The following is a 24048-nucleotide window of genomic DNA, read 5'->3' on the forward strand; positions in this document are numbered from 1 at the left end:
CCGGGGGCCCTGGCTGGGCTGCGAAGGGTGGCTGGGGACTGAGGTGCTTTCACAGGTCGGCTCCGAACGGATGGGGTCAAAATCAGTCACCCCGCTCCACTCCCCGCCCCCCTCCAGGGTCGGGCTTGACCCCAGCGGCCTTTCAGCGCCCCCTGCAGGCGCTCCCTGGGTAGCCGCTGCCCGGGGACAGGGCCCTCAGGGTGTCTGAGCCCCAGGCCCTCCCCTTGCAAAGGCAAGTCCACACTGTGCGAGAGGTGCTGGGCCGAGGCTGTGCGGGCAGCACCCGCGCGAGGGGAGCCAAGGAGTGAGCGGATGATGGTTTTTCGGCACCCCCTCCCTTTCGCTGGTGGCTAGGAAGCGGGCAGATGCCCGGTTGCCCGGGGGGGCTGGCTCCCTGGAGGGGAGGGCTCAAAAGCACCTGTGTGCCCCCCTCCTTGGGGCACGGTCTCCGGTGCCTCATCACCACCGGCTCCAGCAGGCACCCGGGCGGAGTGTCCACCCGGTAGAGGCTCCGGGTTCTCCCCAGGCCCCCGGGCCTGGCTCCCGGTGCTCCCGGGTCCCCAGAGGGTCGCCCGAGGTCCCAGAGCGCACGGCACGGCCGCCCGCCCCGCGCGCCCGAGGGAGCCGGGCCGCCCCCGTCCGCCCGCCCTCCCGCAGCCCGGCGCTGTCACGTTCCAGCCGCCTGACTCAGGCCGCGCGGGGCGGGGAGCGGGAGGCGGCGCCGGCGCCCGCCTCGGCCCCGGAGGCGGCACCAGGAAGCGCCCGCCCCGGCCGGAGCCGCCATGTAACCGGCGCCGCCCGGAGCAGAGCCGCGCGCGGGCCCCGGCCACCCGCACGCCATGGGGGACGAGGACGAGGACGAGGGCTGCGCCGTGGAGCTGCGGATCACCGAAGGTGGGGCAGGGGTGGCCGCGGAGGGGCCGGTGGTGCGGGGCCCCGGGGAGGGCCGCCGGGGCTGCGCCGGGGAGGGGTCATGCACTGGCCGCGCTCATTCGCCTGCTGCGCCCGCAGCCAACCTGACCGGGCACGAGGAGAAGGTGAGCGTCGAGAACTTCGAGCTGCTCAAGGTGCTGGGCACGGGAGGTGAGGACCCCCACGGGGCAGGTGTCCCGGGGCCTGGCGCCCTGAGCCTCGCGCGCGCGCGCACCCGCCCGGGCCTGGGCCCGGGCCAGGCCTCCGGCAGTGCCCCCCACCCTTTCCCGGCACAGCCCGCCTTGCCTGCCCCGCCCCGCCCTGCCAGGGTTTGCATGCCCACTCCCAGGGACGTGCCTGCTCCTGGGGCGCTCCACATCGACACCGCCCCTCCCTGCAAGGTCCTCCCGGGGTTCGCCGGCACCCTCCAGGACTTGTAGCCCTCCCAAGTGATTTGCACACCTCCTCCCCGCCCCAGGCGATGTGGCAGCCCGGTCTCCTGCTTTGCTCGCTCCCAGCTTTGCACGCGCCCCGGCCTGGGTTTGCACATCCCTCCCCTGTCCACTCTGCCTTGCACCCCCTGGCGTCTCCGTCTGATCTACGGGTTTGCACATGTCCTGCCCCCACTTTGCCCCGCAGGCCTCCTGGAGCTGCCTGCCTTCCAGCCTGGTTTGCACCTCTCCCTGGTTTTGTGGAGCACCCTCCTGGGCCGCGTACACCCTTTCCTCAGAAGGCTCTGTCAGCTTTTTGCACGCTGGCCTCTCACTCCGGCTCCTTCCCCCAGTTTGCACACCCTCCTGGGTTGGCGTCACCACCACCACCCCCCCCCCCCGCCCCCACCAGTCCGCACCACCCTTCTGCTCACGGTCTACCCTCCGCTCGCTCACTGCTCCCACAGCCTACGGGAAGGTGTTCCTGGTGCGCAAAGCCGTCGGGCACGACGCAGGCAAGCTGTATGCTATGAAGGTGCTGCGCAAGGCGGCTCTGGTGCAGCGCGCCAAGACCCAGGAGCACACGCGCACCGAGCGCTCGGTGCTGGAGCTGGTGCGCCAGGCGCCCTTCCTGGTTACGCTGCACTACGCCTTCCAGACGGACGCCAAGCTGCACCTCATCCTGGGTAAGGGCGGGCACCTGCCCGCCTTGGAGGCCACCACCGAGGCGGGTTGGGCCGCGCGATCAGGGTTGCTTCCCGACGTCCATTCCGCACCCCCCTTCCCCCCAGACTATGTGAACGGAGGCGAGATGTTCACCCACCTGTACCAGCGCCAGCACTTTAAAGAGGCCGAGGTGCGCGTGTACGGGGGCGAGATCGTGCTGGCCCTAGAGCACCTACACAAGGTGGGTGAGGGCCTGGCCGCCCGGCTGCTGCCGAACGTGGCAGCCCCGTGGCAGCCTTGAATCGCTGTGTCTGGGGCTTCCTGGGGGGGACCGGAGCGCCTTTCGCACAGGCCTCCTGGAAGGAAGGGGGTCCCTTCCTCCGGCACCTCCTGGAAGGGGCTTTCCTCTGACGGGGAACGCGGGGCCACCTCCCGGGGCCACGCTTGCAGAACTTCCTCAAATGGGGACGACCTCAGGCCTTGGCTCCCAAGGCCTTCTTCTCGTAGGCTTTCCTCCCTCTGGGACCTGTTTCCGTGGGGCATCCCTGCGCCGTCCCCGTTCCTTGCTTTGGCGTCTTAAGTGGCCTTTCCCATCCCACGGCCCGGTCCCTGGGCTCACTCCTGCACCGGACACCCCTTCTCTAGGGGGTTGCCCTGATCCCCGAGCTGGGTCTTGGTGCTCGGCCCCGGACACGAGCCGTAGAAGCGGGGGGGGGGGGGGGGGGGGGGGGCGTCGGGGAGGAAGCCTCAGTGTGCCTCTTGCCCCCACCAGCTGGGTATCATCTACCGAGACCTGAAGCTGGAGAACGTGCTGCTTGACGCCGAGGGCCACATCGTCCTCACAGACTTTGGGCTCAGCAAGGAGTTCCTGACGGAGGAGGTGAGCGCAGGGCCGCGTCTCTGCCTACCGCACCCCCGCTCGAGCCTTCTCCTTCCTGTCTCCTCCTGCTCCGCACCCACCCGGCTCTGCTCTGCGTTCCTCGCGGCGCAGAGGCAAACAGACCCAGGTTCTGCCCTCAGGAGGCTCCCTGTGTTCCGACCCTCACAAGTCCAGCGAGTCCTACTCTGAGCCTTGGGGACTGCTGGGTGTCCAAACGGCTCCTCTTGCCCTCCCAGAAAGAACGAACCTTCTCCTTCTGTGGCACCATCGAGTACATGGCCCCCGAAATTATCCGCAGCAAGTCGGGGCACGGCAAGGTGGGTGGGCAGGGGAGCGGGTGGGGAGCGGGGGCGGGGCGAGGCGGGGGTGGCCCTGACCCCGGCTCTGCCCTGGCAGGCTGTGGACTGGTGGAGCCTGGGTATCTTGCTCTTCGAGCTGCTGACGGGGGCCTCGCCCTTCACCCTGGAGGGCGAGAGGAACACGCAGGCGGAGGTGTCCCGGTGAGCGGGGCTGGGCGAGGAGGGCGGCTGAGGGGCCTGGGCAGGGTTGGGGAGGGGGCTCGCTGCCCCTGACGCCCCCCCAATCCTCCCAGACGGATCCTGAAGTGCTCCCCTCCCTTCCCCCCCCGGATCGGGCCCGTGGCACAGGACCTACTGCAGCGGCTACTTTGCAAAGACCCCAAGAAGCGGCTGGGCGCGGGGCCCCAGGGGGCGCAGGAAGTCAAGAGCCACCCCTTCTTCCAGGTGAGGCTCCTGACCCTCCCGCACACCTCCCTGCACACGCCCAGACCAGGCTGCTGCCCTGTGTCGGGGGATGGTCTGAGACTGGCTGATTTCACTTGATTTAGAGAAACCTCCGGGGGCCCCTGGGTGGCTCCGTTGGTTGAGCGTCTGACTTGATTTTGGCCTTGGTCATGACGCCAGGGTCGTGGGATGGAGCCCCACGTCGGGCTCTGTGCTGAGCGTGAAGCCTGGTTAAGATCGTCTCTCTCTCTGTCTCTCTCTGTCTCCCTCTGCCCCTCTCCCCCACTCGCGTGCTCTCTCTCTCTCTAAAAAAAAGAAGAAGAAAAACCTCCAGAAAAAGAAAGTGGGTTTGTCGTCTCCGTCTCTAGTGAAACTCGGAGGATGGGTCGGGTTCCTGGGGGAAGGAATGTTGGGCTCATTGACGGGCAGGGCTGGCAGGGGCTTGAGCATGGATTCGTCATCAGCCAGGTTCAGAGAAGGGAGGTGACCCGCTCCAGACCGCACGGGAAATGGGGTCGCGCTGGGAACAGGTCGCGGGTCTCCTGTCGGCCCAAAGCAGAACAAAGAGTGACTGTTTTGGCTCTTAGCATCCTCCCAGGCATTCTGTTCTTTGCTCCTGTACAATCTGTGTGCCTGTAATTCAGAGGGACAGTCGGTCAGTCGCTTGGGTTTTGTTCACTTGGTAAGAGCACACACAGGTTAGAGTGCAGTGCAGAGTGAATCGTGTTTCCTGGCGAGACCTTGCTGGCTCGGGCGCGGTGCATGGCCGGCATCGTTGCCCAGCAGGACCCTGAAGCGGTGATCACCGGCCGTGTGTTGGCTCTTTGTGTCGTCACGTAACCTTCAGAACCATTCTGATCATCCCCATCTTCACAAATGAGGAAACCGAGGCTCAGAGAGGTTAAGTAATCTGCCCGAGATCACCCAGCCGGGGGGGGTGATGGAGCTCAGATCCAAACCCAGGTCTGGGTGATTGGAAGCCCATGCTCTTAACTGCTGTGTTCTATTTACGGCGGGGAATCAGATTTGCTACTTGTCTGACATTGTAACAGAAGTACCCATTTATGGGCACTTACCGTGGGCCAGGCACTCAGTTATCCTTGCTGTGAGTGCTGTCTTCTTAAATCTTCTCACCAATTACCTGCCTGGAAGGTTCCTTGGAGACGCTTTCTTAGACAGGAATCCAAGTCTCCGTGGTGAAGATGTCCCTTCGCGGGGGAAGTGGCTGACGAGCGTCAGTTTCCTTAAGTGAATTCCTCAAGCCCGCCCTGAGTACATGCCCCGGGTGCTGGGAGTGGGTTGACCAGTAATCATACTGGAGAGGCGCTAAGGTCTTCGAGGCCTGGGGCTCAGAAGGGGTGGTGCTCCCCTCAGACCCCCTTCTCTCAAGACAGCCTCTTTGGTGGGGCGCCTGGGTGGCTCGGTCGGTTGGGCGTCTGACTTTGGCTCAGGTCATGATCTCACGGTTCATGGGTTCGAGCCCCGTGTCGGGCTGTGTGCCGACAGCTCAGAGCCTGGAGCCTGCTTCCGATGCTGTGTCTCCCTCTCTCTCTGCCGGTCCCCCACTTGTGCTCTGCCTGTCTCTCAAAAATGAATAAACATTAAAAAAAAAAAAAGAGAGAGAGATTCTTTGATGAGAGCAATGCTGAGATCCTGGTGCCAGCCCCGGGGCCTTCAAGCCCAAATCAGGCCTCTTGGCTGTGAGTGACAAAAAAGTCGAACCCAGAATGGGGATATCCCTGGAGTAGAGTTTGGCTGCTGAGAACGAAGATTGGAGTGAACAATCTAGATGAGATAGACGTTAATTAATTAATTAATTTATAAAGGTTGGCTTTACCACAGGGCTGCTGTGGTGTTTTGTGAATACAAGCTCCTTTCTTCTTTTTGTAATGCTCCTTCATTCTTAGCCTCCATCCCCAGGGCTGCCTCGTGGGCCAAAATGGCTGCCAGAGCTCTTGCCATCTAGCCTGTTATCTAGGCAGGAATCAGGAGGACAAAGGAGGAGAAGGGCAAAATGGCACATGCCAACTAGTCACCCTCCTCTTGAGGTTCTTTCTCTGGATTCCTACCTCGCAATTACTGCTTACAAGTTATGGGTCACCCCCAAGTGCCCCAAAGTTTTCTGCAATACGTTAGTTGTGCCCATTGCTTCCTGGAGTAAAGTTGGGGCTGTGGTACTAAGGAAGACCGGGACGATGGATGGTTGGGCAGGCAATGAGCGGGCTCTGCCACCCTAGCTTAAACATAAAAAGGTATGTTTTAGCTCCCGTAAGTGAAAAGTCCCAAGGAAAAGTGGTCTGACTTCAGGCAAGGCTGCATCCAGGTGCTGGATTTGTGTCATTAAGAATTTCTTTCTTTGTGTCTTGGCTTTTCTGTTCATCATTAGACCCTGAAGGGGTCCCCCGGCAGTTCCAGGCCCACATGCTCCCCATTCAAGCCCAGTTGGAGAAAGGGATTTGTTTTGCATGTCAATGCTGTTGAAAGTCCCAGAATTGACTAAGTGTGGTGGAGGAGGGGCGATTCTGTGAGGGAAATTGGGATTCTGTTCTCAGAGGGAGAGAAACACAAGCCGGGGAGGCAGGAAGAACAACTTTCCACCCAAATGCCAGATAGACCCTTGTCTCAATGAGGAGCTGCCCAGGGAAGGTGGCCTGGAGGGGACAGGGGTTTTCACTTCCTACCCTTGACCCCCCCCCCCCCCCCCCCCGATCTCTTATTCCTTTTCTCCAGGGTCTGGATTGGGCTGCTTTGGCTGCCAGGAAAATCCCAGCCCCATTCCGGCCCCAGATCCGCTCGGAGCTGGATGTGGGCAACTTTGCAGAGGAATTTACGCGGCTGGAGCCTGTTTACTCACCCCCTGGCAGCCCCCCGCCTGGGGATCCTCGAATCTTTCAGGTGAGAGCTCACAGAACCACAGGTGCCACGGAGACAGGACCTCGCTGCCAGCCTTGGCCCTGGCTGACTCATGGCCCTGCATAGGCCCTGTGTTCTGATCAGGACTCAGCGTCTCCCCCAGACCCTCTCCACTGGTGGGGTGCCCGGAGTTGTCAGTCCTACGGACTGCCGTGGCGGGACACGTCTTTGAATCTCGTGGTTTACCTTGAAATTTCATGTTAACTCCCCTTCTCCACACCTCTCTTTACTGTTCTCTAAAAGCATCATTTTAACTATTCAGTCGCTTAAGTGGAGAACTAGAAAGAGATTCCATGTTTATACTGTGGCTTTGCATGTTCCTTTGGCAAACCGTATCACATTTGTGGAAGCACAGGCCCCCTCCACTCAAGTTTAGAAGCTGAGGCCTGTTGGACAAGTCCAGACTTCCTTGCTCGGCATTCAAGGCCCCGTGTGACATCATTCTTGCTCAGCGCTCTAGCCTCAGTGCTCACTTGGTGCTCCGGCACCTATGACAAACACACCTCTGTGCCTTTGCACATGCAGTTCCATCCACCTGGAGTACCTTCCCCACCGGTGCCCACCTGGCAGGCTCCTAGTCATCTTCCAAGCCTCCCACTCCTGTTTCAAGCCATGCTGCTCCTGTGTGAATTCTTCCCCACTCCTCTAGTCCTGGGCTGCCCTTTCCTTGTGCATCGGTTCTCTGTAGCTGGCACCTCCTCTGAGCAGTGTGTCAGGTTGTATCCTAACTGCCTTCCTGAGACTGCTTCCCCTGGTCTGGAAACTCCCAGAAGGCAGGGACGGACTGTGTTTAATTTCTGTGTCCCTTTGCCCAGTGTGGGGGCCTGGCCTGTAGGACACGGTCCGTAAATATGAAGGAGGAATAGGCCAATGTGAACCGTAGGTGGATCAGTCCCCTCTGTGAGCCCTCTCCCAAGTGATGGCTTTGCTAGAACCATCCATCCGTTGTCTCACGGTTCTCATGAGACAGTTCTTTCTGGTGAATCAGCGGTTACTTTCATTCATCCATTTCACGATTCAAAAATATGTATTGAGTGCCTACAATGTGCCAGGCACTGATCCGGGCACCCGGGGACTGATCAATGAACCAAACAGAAAAGCCTAGAGCCTGCATTCTTGTGCACAGTGGGGCTGTGTGTTTAGCAGAAAACAATACATCATCAAAATGACCCTTAAGAAACCCTTGAATTGCCTCTTTGTATTTCCTCAGTGGCCCCTCCCCTTGCAGGCGGGGGGGGGGGGGGGGGAGCAATGTTTGGTTTGAGATGAAGGAATAATGACTTTTTTGTATTCAGTGGGTAGGTTTGAATTCTCATAAGCTAAGTGTGTGTGATGCCAGGCCATGCCCCTTTTATGCATTGGGTCCGTCGTTGTCTGGGTCACTACGCTGTGCCAGATGATGGCCTTGGCGCTTAGCACTTGGCGGTCACTGTGATGGGAAGGGCGGAGTTTCAGAGTCCTGCGGGATGCGGGCCCATGTGATCATAGAACAAGCTGGAATAACATGTCAACACATCCTATTTGCACCAGGGATGCCAAAGGAACGTCCTCCACTACCTACTACGGTCCAGGGGCTTCCCTCTGCCTGCCCTGCCCCTCACCCAGGCTGGGTATTCCTAGGACTCCATTTGTGCCTCCAGCCCCTATACCCACCAGCCTCTGACACAAACCCCACCCCTGCAGGGATACTCCTTCGTGGCGCCCTCCATCCTGTTTGACCATAACAACGCGGTGATGACAGATGTGCTGGAAGCATCTGGCGCTGGAGACCGGCCCGGCCGGGCAGCGGTGGCCAGGAGCGCCATGATGCAGGTGGGTTGGGCCGGGGGGGGGGGGGGTTGATTCTGGGGGGGTTGATTCTGGGGAGTCTGGGCTCAGGGACTCCAGACCTGGCTTCACCGGGTGTGCCCACGGTGAGGTTTGGAGCCTCTCCGAGGTGGCATGTGAGCGTGGCCGCAAGGCTCCCGGGTGCGACCTCTGACGCGCCTCCTTCGCCGCCAGGACTCGCCCTTCTTCCAGCAGTACGAGCTGGACCTGTGGGAGCCCGCCCTGGGCCAAGGCAGCTTCTCCGTGTGTCGCCGCTGCCGCCAGCGCCAGAGCGGCCAGGAGTTCGCGGTCAAGATCCTCAGCCGCAGGTGGGCGGGCCTGGGGTGGGCGGGGCCTGCAAAGACGGGGCCGGGAGGGCGGGGCCGGAGGTCGGCCGAACTGACCCCGCCTGCCTCGCCCCCAGGCTGGAGGCGAACACGCAGCGAGAAGTGGCGGCCCTGCGGCTTTGCCAGTCGCACCCCAATGTGGTGAAATTGCACGATGTGCATCACGACCAGGTGACGCTTTCTTGGGCTGGGGCGCAACGCAGGGACTCAGGAGACTGCCCTTGGAGGGCGGGAGACGGGGTAGGGGGATGGCGGGCGGGGAGGGCAGGAGGAGGAGCCTGAGGACTGGGTGCGGGGGCCTTGAGGGGTACGGCAGGCCAGGGAGGTGGTATCTGAGGGTAGTAGGGCCGGAGGATCGGAGGGTCGGAAGGCGGAGCTGAGGATGGCCAAGGGAACTGAATTTGAGGCCGACGTGGAGGGGGCTAGGATTTAAGGTGGCAAAGGGGCGGAGCCCCGGGAGGCTGACTTGGGACCTACGGGTTGTTTTGGGGGTGATGGTAGTTCCTCGCTCGAATAGGGGCGGGGCCTGAGGCTAGGGGCGGGGCCCGGCCAATGGGTGGGGCCTGGCCGAGACCAAAGGTTCCCAGCGGGACCCGGATGGTGACCTAGGCCCGCCGCTCCCCGCCCCGCAGCTGCACACGTACCTGGTTCTGGAGCTGCTGCGGGGCGGGGAGCTGCTGGAGCACATTCGCAAGAAGAGGCACTTCAGCGAGTCCGAAGCGAGCCAGATCCTGCGCAGCCTCGTGTCGGCCGTGAGCTTCATGCACGAGGAGGCCGGCGTGGTGCACCGCGACCTCAAGCCGGAGGTGGGCGCGGGGCTGGGGGAGCCGGGGAGGGCCGAGGCGCGGAGGGCTAGTCCCTAACAGGCCGCCCCGCCGCCCCCACAGAACATCCTGTACGCCGACGACACGCCCGGAGCCCCGGTGAAGATCATCGACTTTGGGTTCGCGCGGCTGCGTCCGCAGAGCCCCGCGGGGCCCATGCAGACGCCCTGCTTCACGCTGCAGTACGCAGCCCCCGAGCTGTTGGCGCAGCAGGGTTACGATGAGTCCTGCGACCTCTGGAGCCTCGGCGTCATTCTGGTATGAGACGGGGTCCCCAGGAGGGTTCAGGGTGCCCGAGCCTGGGGTCCGAGGGCTTCTCGAGGCGGGCCAAGAGGGACGCCCCCGAGGCGGAGGACAGGGGTCGTCATGGTGGGGGTGGCAGCGTTTGCTCGGAGGCTGGGTTTAGAGGGCCTCCTCATACAGAGAGGCAGGGTTGCTCCGGTGCTGAGGTCAGGGCATCCCAAGTATTAGGGGTTGGAGGTCAGGGTTCATCCTCAGGAGTTACCCTCATGGAGAGGGTGAATGGTTCTGCGGGTGGGGTGGGCTGAGTCGGCCTCCTGGCCTGTCTCGGCCCTGCAGCCCGGACCGGTCTCACTTTTCCCTCCACCTCCCCAGTACATGATGCTGTCGGGGCAGGTCCCCTTCCAGGGGGCTTCAGGCCAGGGCGGGCAGAGCCAGGCGGCAGAGATCATGTGCAAGATCCGCGAGGGGCGCTTCTCCCTTGACGGGGAGGCCTGGCAGGGCGTGTCTGAAGAAGCTAAGGAGCTGGTCCGAGGTGCGGAGCCGGTGGGGGTGGGGGCAGGGTCACAGATCATGGCTGGGGAGGCGGCGGCCGTGGGGTCTCGATGGGTTAAGTGTTTGGTCTGGGGAACTGGGCCGGGAGGAGAGTGGGGCTCTTGGGAGGTCTCTGGGGCGCAGCCTCCACACACACACACACACACACACACACACACTCTCGGCCCCTCCTCAACACTTCCCTGCCTCCAGGGCTCCTGACGGTGGACCCCGCCAAGCGGCTGAAGCTCGAGGGGCTGCGGGGTAGCACGTGGCTGCAGGACGGCAGCGCGCGCTCCTCGCCCCCACTCCGGACGCCCGACGTGCTGGAATCCTCGGGTCCGGCTGTGCGCTCCGGGCTCAACGCCACCTTCATGGTGAGGGGCGGGGCCTGTGGGCGGTGGGCGGGCGGGGCCTGGAGAGGCGGGGCCTCCGAGCCCGGAGAGGTGAGGCGCACCGAGTACGGACCTCCCTCCCCCGGTGGTCGGCGCCTTGACCTTTGGGAGAGGCTGCGGGCCGGCCACCTGATGGCCGTGATCCGGTGGGATGGGAGGGAGGGGCTGGGTTGGGGGCCGAAACTCGTTTCTAGAAGTCGAGGGCCCCGGCAGGTGGTGGGGGATGGGGGACTCACCCGCCTTTCTGCCAGGCCTTCAACCGGGGCAAACGCGAGGGCTTCTTCCTGAAGAGCGTGGAGAACGCGCCCCTGGCCAAGCGGCGGAAACAGAAGCTGCGGAGCGCCGCCACCTCCCGCCGCGTCTCCCCCGCGCCCGCCGCCCCGGGCAGGGCCCCCGCCGCCAAAGGAGCCCCCAGACGAGCCAACGGCCCCCTGTCCCCCTCCTAGCCCCCCCACCCACCCCCCACCCCGTAACCTCCCTTCCCCCACAGGGGCTGTGACCTGGGAGCCTCCGGTATCGGCTCCGCCCCATCCCCAGGGATTGCCTTTCCCTCCCCTTCCCCCCCCCCACCCCACCCCACTCCCAGACAGAGCAGAAGTATTTTTATAAGCAGAGAATTTTTTATGTCTTACCAGATAGAGTTCGAGATGCAGGGAGGGAGGGGCCTCTGCCAAGACAGCGCCTCATCTGGCTGAAGTCACTTCTCCCCCAGGGGGCTGTTCCTGTCGGGAAGGGCTCCTCCCGCATTTCTACGCACTGAGTTGCCTGCTGCAGGGAGACACTTGGACCTCTCCCCTGCCCTCCCCTGAGGCCCTGCTCTTGGGAGGGGACGCCCCTCTCGCTGTCACTTTATGGACTGTCTGTGCAATCATGTCCACCAAAGACCTGTGTTGGGGAGGGGGGTTCAAGGAGAGGTCCTGGGGGACCCCTGAAGCATTTCTGCCTCACTCTATGTCACCCGCTTCTCCCCTATTGGGGCTAAGTTAGGAGGTAGGCAACCCCTAGAAGGGGAGGCCCCTTCTCACCCCCCCCACCCCCACCCCCCTTGGCACAGCTGCCCCTGGCTGGGGGCAGGGCCTTGAGGGTCTGGGCTGGGCATCTGCAGTCACTGCCTCAGCCCATCCAGGCTGTGCCTTTGACTTTAAAATAAAAGTCCATCCAGTGCTGTGTGGGAAGTCTGTGTGTGCGTGGAGGGTGTGTGGGGCAAACATTTCCAGCCAGTGGGGCCTGGGGCCCCAGAGAGGAGGGACAGGGCAGACCCTTTGTCCATACTCTCTGTCCTTGACTTTTTTTAAAAAAAATTTTTTTTTTCAACGTTTATTTATTTTTGGGACAGAGAGAGACAGAGCATGAATGGGGGAGGGGCAGAGAGAGAGGGAGACACAGAATCGGAAACAGGCTCCAGGCTCTGAGCCATCAGCCCAGAGCCTGACGCGGGGCTCGAACTCCCGGACTGCGAGATCGTGACCTGGCTGAAGTCGGACGCTTAACCGACTGTGCCACCCAGGCGCCCCATCTGTCCTTGACTTTTGAACCCAGCAGCAGGAGGGCCAAACAATCCTCTTGGCTGCATATTTGGACAGCTCTGCCATGGGTCACTTAGGATTCTCTTGGGTATAGTAGTAGAAAACCCAACTTGAACTTAACTTCAGAGTGGGATTTTTTTAGGCCCTTGTAACCACACGGTGCAGCGGCAGCTTCAGGCAAGGTCTGATCTGGACACACACTCATGACCAGGACCCAGTTTCCCAGACTCAATTTTTTTATTCCGATTTCTTGGTGTTGCAGCCTGGAGCATTTTCCTTTTGGCCCCAGGATGGGTGCCGGGTGCTCCAGGGGCAACAGACTGAAATGTGATAAAGAGAGTGTTTTAGCTTTCCCTGTGGAAATCCCAAGAAGAACTCCGATCGGATCCACTTAGGTCACGTGTCCACCGTGGACCAGTCACTGTGGCCAGGGATACAGGGTGCTGCTTGCCTTAGATCTGGATCTTGGGACTCCCCTCTGGAAGCTCATTGGGTGGAGAGCCAGTGAAGGGGTGGGTCCTTAGAGGTCCGATGGACAGAGCTTGGTACCTGTCAGAGAGGGAGTGAGTCCTCGAGGTCATCAGTGTGGCACCTCCCTCCAGCAGAGCGGGAGACCCCCCCCCCCCCCAGCTGTATGATCCCTGCTAGGTGGTTGTGGCCATAGGGCAGTGGTGGCCCCAGCATGTTTGTGGGTGCCCTAGGTCAGGGCTACTCATCTGCACAGCGCAGAGAGCCCTGCCCCAGAGTTGCCTGGACGTTACCACTCTAGATACCTCCGGGCCATCTCCCCATATTACCCTGTGGGGTCATCTCATGGTGGACCGTCCCTTCCCATTCTGAGGTTTGCCTCTTACAGGGAGAGGTACCCAGGAGATAGGAACCCGGAGATGCTGAAGTCGGGGCAAAGCCAGGTGGTCCCGGGGGCAGGTGGGGTCCCGTGAGTGTGGATCAAGGGCAGTTGGGTGGCATGGGGACATCTGTCCCATCCTGTAGGTCTGAGAGGAGGGAAGGGCCCAGGAGAAGGTCCCCAGGACCTGACCCAGTCACATGGCTGTTAAGAGCAGCAAAGGAACAGATGTGACGTTGTGGTCACTTACGAACAGTTCACTGAGTTTTACGGAGGTGTTCAATGTGCAGGGACGGTCCTGAACACTCTTCATGGATTATCTTCATTATGTCCTAGATTCCTCACAACTGGCTTATGAGAAAAGCATCACCTTCATTTAAGAGGTGACAAAAGCGAGCCTCAGTGAAGGTCAGCTCAAGGCCACTCAAGTAGATGTGCATTCCGTCCCGGTGGAAGGATTCCAGGATTCCTTCGACCCCAGGAGTTCCACTGTGAATGCGGGCTTTAATTTTACCCCAGTGCTGGATGTTTCCGTTGTTGAAAGCTTTTTTTGGAATGTTTTAGTGTTTATTTTTTGAGAGAGAGTACGGGTGGGGGAGGTGGAGAGAGAAAGGGGACAGAGGATCCGAAGCAGATCCTCTGTGACATCAGCACAGGGCCTTACGTGGGGCTCGAACCCGTGAACCATGAGGGTCCTGACCCAAGCAGAAGTTGGGAGCTCGACCCAGCTGGAGCCACCCAGGCGCCTCGAAAACTTTGTTTCCATCACAAATGATGTAGAGACAAACACGTCTGTACACAAATCTGTGCATTTAAAAATAGCTTTATTGAGGTATAATTCAGATCGCGTATTATTCACCCATTGACGAGTACAATTCAGTGATTTTTAGCATACTCAAAAGTTGTGCAGCCGTGACAGGAGTCTGATTTGAGAACACTTTTCACCCATAGGAAACTCTACCCATTGGCAGTCACGCCCCATTTCCCCTCAACCCTCCAGCCCAAGACAGCCCCGCGTCTAAGCCCCGTCTCTATAGGTTTGCGACATATTTTGATACACATTTTGAAACATACTTTCAAATAGCCATAAATATTGTATTGGCACTATGCACGGAGCATTATTTAGAAACCTTTGCTAATTTGATGGCTGAGAATCATCTTCAGTGTCCTTCCCCTTTTATCCTCTGTAACTCACCCTAAGAAAGAGGTCTTCTTGGCCTCATTTCTTGGGTGAAAGAACCAGGGTTCAGAGGATGGGGGTCACCCCAAAGGGGGAAGCCTGGTGGGGGCTGGAAAGGGCTGGGGCTCAGAGGAATGAGCCGGCTTTGATCTGAATTCTGCCTCTGCCCTGTGTGGTCGGGCGATCTGCAGGGGAGACAGATGTGACTTGAGTTGTCGCCTGGGCAGGGGGTGAACCAGCAGAGTGGGCGGGGGGGGGGGGGGGAGGGGGTGGCAGCCACAAGCAGGGAGGTCGGGAGGCCAGAGGCAAGTTATCAGAACCTACGGTCTGGCAGCCTGCTTTGACACCTTGACTTTGGCCTCTGACCAGACCAGCCTTAACATGGATGCTGAATCAGAAGAGCAGAGGGGCTCATCCTTCTGGGCCTCTATTCTCTTTTTTTTTTTTTTTTTTTTTTTTTGGTGAAGATTTTATTTATTTCTTAAGTCATGTCTACACCCAACATAGGGCTCGAACCCACAACCCCGAGATCAAGAGTCGCACGTTCCGCGGACTGAGCCAGCCAGGCACCCCTTCACGAACTACTGTCGAAACTGAAGTCAGGGTTCCAGTGTCTCACCAGTGCCCCGTGTTTGACTCTGGGCAAGTTGGCCTTCCTTAACGTTCCCCGGGGCTCTCAACAAGAATATTCCACAGTAATGGGAGGAGGGATTGCAAACGGACTGCCTGTGCCTGTGCCTAGAGACTTGTTTTTTTAGGGGGGCCAGCACATGTTTTAAGATGAGAAAATGCAGGGGCACCTGGGTGGCTCAGTCGGTTAAGCATCCAACTCTTGGTTTCGGCTCAGGTCATAATCTCACGGTTGGTGGGATCGAGCCCCGCATCCCGCTCTGCGCCGGCAGCACGGAGCCTGCTTGGGATTCTGTCTCTCTGCCCTTCCTCCTCCCGCCCCACTCCCCGCGCGCTTGTACGTGTGCTCTCTCTGTCTCAAAATACATAAACAGTAAAAAAGAACCTAAAGAAATAAAATGAGGAAATGCACACGCAAGTCTGGATGTTTGACTTTTATTGATACGTTGGAAGGGCCGGCAGCCCGGGGGAGGTTTTCCCGCATGGTCCGATCGGCCGTGCAGAGTCACGTGGTTCCCATAGAGACCGGCTCCCCAGTGCTCACACGAGCTCTGTCCCTCATTTCTCCCCCGGCTGACTCCTGATCTCAGCTCAGGTCTTGATCTGAGGGTCGTGAGTTCGAGCCTCATGTTGGGCTCTGTGCTGGGCGCGGAAGCTCCTTTGGAAAAAAAAAAAAAAAATTCACCTTCATTGAATGTTAACTTTAGAAACAAAATCAGAAAATACTAAAAGGAAAACATGAAACACCATTGGTGGCATCAGTCACCAGATTGTCCTCAGATTTTCTTTCTTTTGTTACATTACTTTTTTTAAGATTTTATTTTATTTTATTTTGTAATGTTTATTCATTTTTGGGGGCAGACAGAGAGATAGAGAGCGAGAAAGAGCGAGGGAGGGGCAAAGAGAGAGGGAGACACAGAATCCAAAGCAGGCTCCAGGCTCTGAGCTGTCAGCACAGAGCCCGACACGGGGCTTGAACTCACGGACCGCGAGATCACGACCTGAGCTGAAGTTGGACGCTCAACCGACTGAGCCACCCAGGCGCCCCAAAGATTTTATTTTATTTTATTTTATTTATTTATTTATTTTTTAACGTTTACTTATTTTTGAGACAGAGAGAGACCGAGCATGAAGGGGGGAGGGGCAGAGAAAGAAGGAGACACAGAATGGGAAGCAGGCTCCAGGCTCTGAGCCATCAGCCCAGAGCCTGACGCGGGGCTCGAACTCACAGACCGGGAGATTGTGACCTGGCTGAAGTCGGACGCTTAACCTACTGTGCCACCCAGGCGCCCCTCAAAGATTTTATTTTTAAGTAAAGTTCATGTATTTATTTCGAGGGAGAGAGAAAGAGAGAGAATGCATGCTTGTGCAGATGGGAGGGGCAGAGAGAGAGGGAGAGAGAGAATCCCAAGCAGGCTCTGAGCCCTCAGCGCAGGGCCCAGCTCGGGGCTTGACCTCACGGACTTTGAGATCATGACCGGAGCCGAAATCAAGAGTTGGGCACTTAACCAACTGAGCCACCCAGATACCCCCCAAATAAAGTACAAAAAAAATTCGGGGAGTATATTATGATTTATTTAGACTGTTCTCTGTTTTTGGCTACTTGGGGTGTTTTTAATTTCTTGCTTTTTAATTTAATTTTTATTATTTTTTTAAATGTTTAGTTTTTGAGAGAGAGACAGACAGACAGACAGAATGCAAGCAGGGGAGGGGCAGAGAGAGAGGGAGACACAGAATCGGAAGCAGCCCCAGACTCTGAGCTTTCGGCACCGAGCCCGACGTGGGACTAAAACTCATGAACTGTGAGATCATGACCTGAGCCGAAGTCGAACCCTTAACCGACTGAGCCACCCAGGCGCCCCTTTTCCAATTATTATTTTTTAAAATGTGTTTATTTTATTTTAGTTTTTTTTTTTTTGAGAGAGAGAGAGAGAGAGAGAGAGCGTGCTTGTGCGCATGTGCGAGCGGGGGAGGGGCAGAGAGCGAGGAAGAGAGAGAACCTCAAGCGGGCTCCATGCCCGGTGTCGAGGCTGACGCGGGGCCCGATCTTCTGGCCCTGAGATCATGACCTGAGCCGAATCAAGAGTTGGGTACGCTTCACCGCCTGAGCCACCCAGGGGCCCCTAATTTCTTGCCATTTTAAAAAGTGTTGCCGCGAACATCCTCTTGCCTCTAACTTTGCTCACCGGTCCAACTATTTCCTTAGGGTACATTTCTCCTGGGTGAGTTCTCTGGCTAAAGGACGCGCTCATGCATGCACATTTTAAAGGCGTTCGGTGTCTGTGATCATGCTGCCCTTCCAAAAGGTCCCATCATTTTATATGACTTACAGCAGCACGGGGCGGGGGGAGGGGAGGGGGATCCAAGACGCGCTGTCCCCTTCAAAACACAACGATGCATCTCAGCAGCCCAGTGTGTCCTGGCCTGGGTGGCCTCGTTTCTCTTGGCAGAGGTCCTGGAGGTTGCGAAGGGGCCCCTCTTTCTCCTGCCCGGGGTCTGGCTGGGCTGTGATGCGGGGATGGGGGGGGGGGCATGTGGCCCGTGAGCAGGTGAGGGGAAACCGCTTCCTCTCTCCCCTCTATGCCAGGGTGGGTTGGGGGGGGGGTCTGTGTGGAGAAGGTGGAAGGTGAGCCCCATGGAGTCCGCAGGGAGTTGGCCCGCAGCGAGGGCAGGTGAGGCACCCGTGGGAACACTTGGGTGCCAAGTGGCCTTGTCACCGTGACAATCCAGCCGGGCCTGGGTCTGCAATCCTCGCGGGGGGAGTGGGGAGAGGGCGGTGCCCAGCCGGCAGAGCCGGAGGGTGCCGACAAGGTGCCCGGCACACCGTGAGCTCCCCGCAAATGCAGCTCACATAGGAAACAATAAATAAAATAAAATCAAGAGAACCCATGGAAAAATCAGAATGGGCTCAGGCATGCCATCGACAGAGACCCACGTCCAGGCGAGACCTCGGGAATGTTCTTCCCACCGCTAGGTCTCCCCGACTCCCTGCCTGGCAGGCCCTCCCTGCCTCCAGGATGGTGTTGTCCCCTCCCTGTGGGAGCCCGGGGGTAAGAGCCTGGCAGCGAATACTTTATTGTTCTAGGGTCTCCCCCTACCCCCACGAGGGAGGACCAGGGTCCTGGCTGAGCCTTACTGACCACGGGGATCTGTGGGATTCAGACGGGGCCAGGAGGGACGGACTCTGGGCCCCGGCTGGGGCCAGGCACGTCTGGAGTTGTAGAGAAGAGCTAGGGGACCCAGCGGGGTCTCGGAGCTCAGCCTCTGGGAGCCTTCCTCCCCCACGTCTCGGCTGGGTCACCACCGGCAAATCACTGAGCCTCTCTGTGCCTCGGTAACCTTATCCACGAAATGGGGAGAATGCTACTTGCGACCTCGTGGGGTCGGCTGAGGGCTGGATGGAGTGACGCATGCGGGGCACTAGGCACGCCTGCCAGGCGTCACTAAGTGCTGGTGACAGTGCAGAGTGGCGGTTGAGGAGGGGGCAGAGGGTGGCGGGGCCTCTGAGGGGGAGGCAGGAGGCCACCGCCCTCTAAACGGGCAGACCCTGGCTGGCTCCCTCGTGATGGCGCGTGCCCGCCCGCGGGCGCTGGTCTTGTACTACATCTTTGGGGAAAGGGGACCCTGGCTTCTTCCTTGCTTCGAGGGTGCACGGAGCCCAGACAACTCTTCCTTCCAGATTTCCGCAAAGCTCACAGGTACGGACTTTTCCGCAGGCAGAGCGAGGAGACTGACCTCCGGAAGGCACGCCTACCCACGGTCACAGGGCTGCAGGATGGCAGGGCCGGGTCTCCCCACGCTCCCAGCGTGAGTTTTCCTCCCCGTGGGGCCATGCTTTCTGTAATCGGAATTTTCCACAGGGACCCAGATCCAATTGTTGTCGTAGGAGCTTTCGGGAGCCAGAGATTCGGGCCAGCGCCCGTCTATGGGGGGGGGGGGGAGGGTATTTGTTGGAGTGAGGGGTGTCTGTTGTGCTTCCTCCCCCCATACCCAGATCCCCCGCACGGTCCCTTCTGGCCCAGCAGGGGCTAACAGGTGCCTGGCAGGGCCTGCTTGCGGACAGACGTCTCCGTAAACCTGCGACAAGGCAGACTGCTGGGGGAACACCGGACAGGACAGGACAGGAGCGGGGAGAACCCAAGCAGGCACTGACGGGTCAGCAGGGGGGAGACCTTTCTCCCTGGAGGGGCACTCCCAGGCAGGGCCTCCCCTGCCTGCCTCTCCCCTGGCTGAGGCTGGGAGGCTCACAACGGAGGTATCTTGTCTGAGGGAGCCAGATCCGGAGGAAGTGCCTTTAGTCGCCTGTGGAAAGAGGAAGCACTTTCTGGAGATTTCCCTCAACAGCAGCAAGAATGATAATGATGTTGGGGCGCCTGGGTGGCTCAGTCGGCTGGGGTCGTGATCGCGCGGTCCGTGAGTTCAAGCCCCGCGTCGGGCTCTGTGCTGACAGCTCAGAGCCCGGAGCCTGCCTCCGATTCTGTGTCTCCCTCTCTCTCCGCCCCTCCCCTGCTCACACTCCGTCTCTCTTTTTCTCTCTCAAAAATAAACGTGAAAAAAAAAATGATAAGGATGTTGAACCCGTTTATTTAGAACCCATTTGTCACGCACCAGGCAGACCCATGTCAACGCCGTTATCGGAGCTGCTGTCGCTGGATAAAATCAGCAGTTGCTTAATGTTATTGGGCACTTGCCCTGCCTGGGCCAGGAGCCAGGCGCCGGGCCAAGCCCTGTCTAGGGATGATTTCGCTTCATGAATAGCTTCTACATTGTTATTGTCCGTTGTCGTTCCATTTTATGGATGAGGAAAATGAGGGTCAGCGATGTAAATTGTCCAGGGTCACACAGCGGCATCCAGGAATGCCAGCCTTAGGACCCAGGTCTCTGGGGTCTAGACCCCGGGCTCTCCATCACCACCACCTTATCTCCTACCTTGAAGACATCTCCCCCCAACAGAGGCGTGTTTTTGTTTTCTGCTTCTGTTAAGCTTTCTTGGCCCCCGAGGGTCTGGAGCTCGCCTGCCTCGACCTACGCAGGAGCCCGAAGCACCAGAAATGCCACCTCTGGGCTTGTTACGGTGAATATCGCATCTCAGATGGAGAAAGGGCTGAGAACACCTGACACTCTGCCTCTCCCCCACCGGCCCCGCCATGATCATTGTTTATATGCTTGTGTCATTTGTGTCCCCTCCCTCCCCCGCCAAGAAACATTCCTTAGCTTTCAGAAAGGGCTCGAAATGCAAGCAAAAGCTATGTGGGGAGGAGGGGGTGGGGTAGTTTCTGGGAAAGCTCTTCAAAGGAGGCTGACTTCGCGGGGAGGCATGTCCTTTACCCCTTTGCACGCTCTGCTGCCTGGAATGCGGATGCGATGTCTGGAGCTCAAGTAACCGTTTTGGCATCGTGAGGTGACTTCAAGGACGGAAGCCTCATGTTAATGGTGGCGGAGAGCAGGCTAGAGGAGCCTGGGTCGTCGGTGGCGGTGGGGCTGCCGTGTTCACCCTGGACTGGACTTCTTTGTACGTGAGAGGAAAACTTAACCTCGATCTTATTCTAGCCACTGTTCTTTTGGTTCTCTGGGACTCGTAATCAGGCGCAGTTCTTAACTGACGCCAAAGGCGTTGAGCACAGCTGGCGCAGCCTTCCCGCCTCTGTTCCCGAGTAAAGAAGAGCTTGATGTGGATGTCGGAGGGTGTCCCTAGGTGTCCATGAAGGGAGGCAGAGTCTGCTGTTTGCAGGCTGAGGGCCTCGTGTTGGCCTGGTCCTTTTTGCAGGGCTGGACACACACGGTGGTTTCCTCTCTTAGGACTGGAGGGCGAGCGTAAAGATGCTTGGCGCAGAGGTGCCGGGGAGAGGAAGGGCGGAGGGAAGAGAGCGCCGTGAGGCTGGGGCTTGTGACCTGCTTCCGTGAGAGGTAGTGAGCCTCCGGGTGAGAGGTTGTGAGCCTCCGGGTGACACAGGACAGCACAGTCATGGGGTGGGCCCAGCACCTTGCATTTCTACCCCCACCCCAGCCTAATCCTGATTGGGTAGGATCGGCAGGCGGGGAGCACCAGGGGTGGCCCTGATGGCTAGGGCGGGTGGGTGGGGGGTGCGCTCCGGGGACGAGGCAGGGGGGAGATGGGGTGTAGGATAAGGGGTGGGAGTGGGGGGCTGCTTTCCTGGAGGGCCGGCCGGCAGAGGCAGGGGACACAGATGAGACAAGGCCAGGGCGGAAGACAGGTCTGGGCTTGTACCTGAGCGCGCGTGAAACACCCAGGGGTGCCGCGGTGGCCCCCGAGGCCCTGTGGGTGCGCAGCTGGGCTCTAAGAAGCCTGGCAATTTAAACGTGGATGTGGAGAGACCTCATCTGTAGCCCCAGGCAGCTGAGCGACCTTTTTTGAAAGAACAGAAACTTCTACCTCTGTCTAAACACCTCTGTCCGCAGCTATCCACCCCAAGACTTCGTTCTCGGAAACATCCCTTTGCCAATCGATGCCTGTAATAAAGATCGGAAACGTGAAACAAGGATTGAAAGCGTTACAACGGCTACATCTCTGCAGTTTGTTATTTTATTTTATTTTATTAAAAAAAATTTTTAACGTTTATTTATTATTGAAGGACAGAGAGAGACAGAGTGTGAGCAGGGGAGGGGCAGAGAGAGAGAGAGGGAGACACAGAATCCGAAGCAGGCTCCAGGCTCCGAGCTGTCAGCACAGAGCCCGATGAGGGGCTCGAACTCCGGAACCGCGAGATCGTGACCTGAGCCGAAGTCGGATGCTCAACCGACACAGCCACCCAGGCACCCCTCCAATTCATGTTGGGATGTTGCAGGGGGCTGGCGCTTTTCATTTTCCAGTCTTCAGTGGGTGCTGCTGGAGGGTCTTTCCCAGGGGGCAGGGCTAAGATGGGAAGGTGGGCTTCCCTGGAGAAGGAGAAGGAATATTGGTGGGTGGCCATGAAGCCTGGAGCTCTGTGCCTCACGGGTCTTGCTGGAGCAAGGGGGTGAAGGAAAGGGGTGGGGGTGGGGGAGGAGACGGAGGCTTGGCTACTTCACAAAGCAGGTCTGGGTTTTGGCTCAGAGGCCTCAGAAATTCCGTGCCACTGCCGAGAGCCCAGGTTTGCGGGAACAGGCTAGCTCCCTGTGGCTCCCAGCAGGAGGTGGGAACCAGTGTCCCTAAAGGAGCATTTTGTAAATTGCATTCCTTGGAGCTCAAGGTATTTACAACGCATAATAGCTCAAGGTATTTACAAGGCATAATAGATGCTTTGTAGCTTCTCTGCTGCCTCTCAGAAGGTCAGAAGGCCCATTTGTATGTTAAAGGCTCTGAGAAGTCCTGCAGCACAATGCCTGTTTGACTCAGCCTTTCCCACTGCACGCCCTCGAGCCCTGTGGGGGTAACCAGGATTCCCCGGAACGCGGTTTGGGAAACGCTACTGGATGCTGCGTACTCTGAGCCAGGCCATTCTCTGGGAGACGGGCCAGACTTGTTACGGGAGATGATTTATGAGCTGGAGAGCCAATTCATTAATCTGCAGGGAAGCCATATCTGCCTGCCTAATCGATCCATGACCCATCGTGGCAGGAATTTGCCAGAGGCGGTCCCTCCCGGCGGGGAATGAAATGTAGAGGCCAGCAGTGGCTTAGAAGTTGACTGAGGAAGCCCAAGGAGGAGAAAGGGACAGATATTCTCTAGAGAGTCTGTTTTTTTTCCCAGCCAGGCAGTAGCTACACAGACGCCTCGTGGCAAGGTTTTCTTACAACTCTTTCTTCATGTGGCGTCACCGGGGACCTCGACGACGACCTGCTGGCGAAAAGCAGTGAGCGCACCTCCTGCGTGTTAAGTACCTCACAGGTGTCATCCCCAAGCCTGTGATGGGCCTCCCGAGACCACATTCACAGAGGAGAAAACTGAGGCCGGGGAGGTTTCTTCTCTTGCCGCAGGGGGCGGGGCTGGGGCTCAAAGCCAGGTCTGTTGGACCCCAGCGCCCGTGGGCACCACCATCCCCGGCCACTCAGGCCCGGGCTAGCCCCCCTGCTAAAGCCTGGGAGGCCCATCTTTCCTTTTAATGTTTATTTTTGAGAGAGAGAGGAGAGAGACAGAGTGTGAGCGGGGGAAGGGGCAGAGAGAAGGAGAGACAGAATCCCAAGCCGGCTCTGCACCCGCCCAGCGCGCAGCCCGATACGGGGCCCGAACTCACCAACTGGGAGATCATGACCTGGGCCGAGGTCAAGAGTGGGACGCTTACCCGAACTGCGCCACCCAGGCGCCCCCGAGGTTGCCTTTCTTAAATCTGGAGGCCACGGACTCTACATTTGAGTGGGTTGAGCCACGGTCCACTTACCGAGTAGCCTGGGAGAGTCGGGGCCAGCAAGCCCAGGCCTTAAGACTCAGCCGACCAGTGACGCCCGGGTGTGTGTGTGTGTGTGTGTGTGCGCGTGCGTGGATCGGATGGGCGTGGAGCAACCCCGGGCTGGTTGTGGGCCCCGTGGAGACCGAAGCCTGGGCACCCAGGGTCAGGTGGCCCTGAAACAAAGCTCTGGGCTGGAGATGTGTGGGCAGGAGGTTTCTGGGGGGAGTGCCCTGGGACATCGCTCCAGTGAGGGAGTGCTGGGGACAGAACCTGGCAGAGGGAGCCGAAGAAATGCAGCCTCAGCCCCTCCCCAGGCAGCTCCGGATCTGGGCTAGGCCCTTGGTGAGCTCCCAGGTGGAGACAGGGGATCTGTGCTGTTGTAGCCCCACAGCTGCCTGCCATTGTGTGAGATCACGACCTGGGACAAAGTCGGACACTCAACCGACTGAGCCCCCCCGGGAGCCCTGAAGATATTCGTTTCTGATCTGAGTGCTCCCCAAAGGGCATCCCCACTGCAAAGGAGGCTCTTAACCATCAGGGGGACAAAATGTCTTCCCCTCACCTAGGCTGACCTGGACGGATAGTGCTACGCCGGGTGCCTGGCCTGCCAAGAGCAGAGTATCGCCAGGGACCAGGCAACCTGGGCCCCTTCTGTTGCGCGGGGACAGATTTGTGTTCACCGGAAGGCACGTACATTCTGGGGATGGGTTTGCCGTCCCTGGGCGTGTCCCTTCTGCCAGTGCCATTTTCTGGGGCCTCTGAGCGCCTTAGTCACTGCCGTGGTTCAACCTCGCTTCTTCTTTTTTTTAATGTTTATTTATTTCTGAGAGAGAGAGAGAGAGAGAGA

The 24048-nt window shown here is 59.1% G+C and overlaps 1 protein-coding gene across 3 annotated transcripts; it reads left to right on the top strand.

The window, feature by feature from the left end:
* The first annotated feature begins 725 nt into the window (after positions 1-725).
* Positions 726-11860, top strand: RPS6KA4 (ribosomal protein S6 kinase A4). 3 transcript variants are annotated; one of them, XM_045485770.1, is made up of 17 exons: positions 726-894; positions 1012-1083; positions 1811-2029; positions 2135-2250; positions 2782-2889; positions 3126-3206; positions 3286-3389; positions 3482-3632; positions 6363-6527; positions 8229-8357; positions 8547-8680; positions 8776-8869; positions 9331-9504; positions 9586-9780; positions 10138-10297; positions 10510-10673; positions 10943-11860. In XM_045485770.1, the coding sequence occupies exons 1-17, from the start codon at positions 840-842 to the stop codon at positions 11135-11137; spliced, it is 2316 nt and encodes a 771-aa protein (XP_045341726.1). In that variant the 5' UTR covers positions 726-839; the 3' UTR covers positions 11138-11860. The 3 variants fall into 3 exon arrangements, with proteins under 3 accessions (XP_045341726.1, XP_045341727.1, XP_045341728.1); XM_045485772.1 differs by having other exon boundaries at positions 748-894; positions 1012-1037; XM_045485771.1 differs by lacking the exon at positions 1012-1083 and having other exon boundaries at positions 743-894.
* The last annotated feature ends 12188 nt before the right edge of the window (positions 11861-24048 follow it).

This window comes from Leopardus geoffroyi, chromosome D1 (assembly GCF_018350155.1).
Source record: "Leopardus geoffroyi isolate Oge1 chromosome D1, O.geoffroyi_Oge1_pat1.0, whole genome shotgun sequence".
NCBI lineage: Eukaryota > Metazoa > Chordata > Mammalia > Carnivora > Felidae > Leopardus > Leopardus geoffroyi.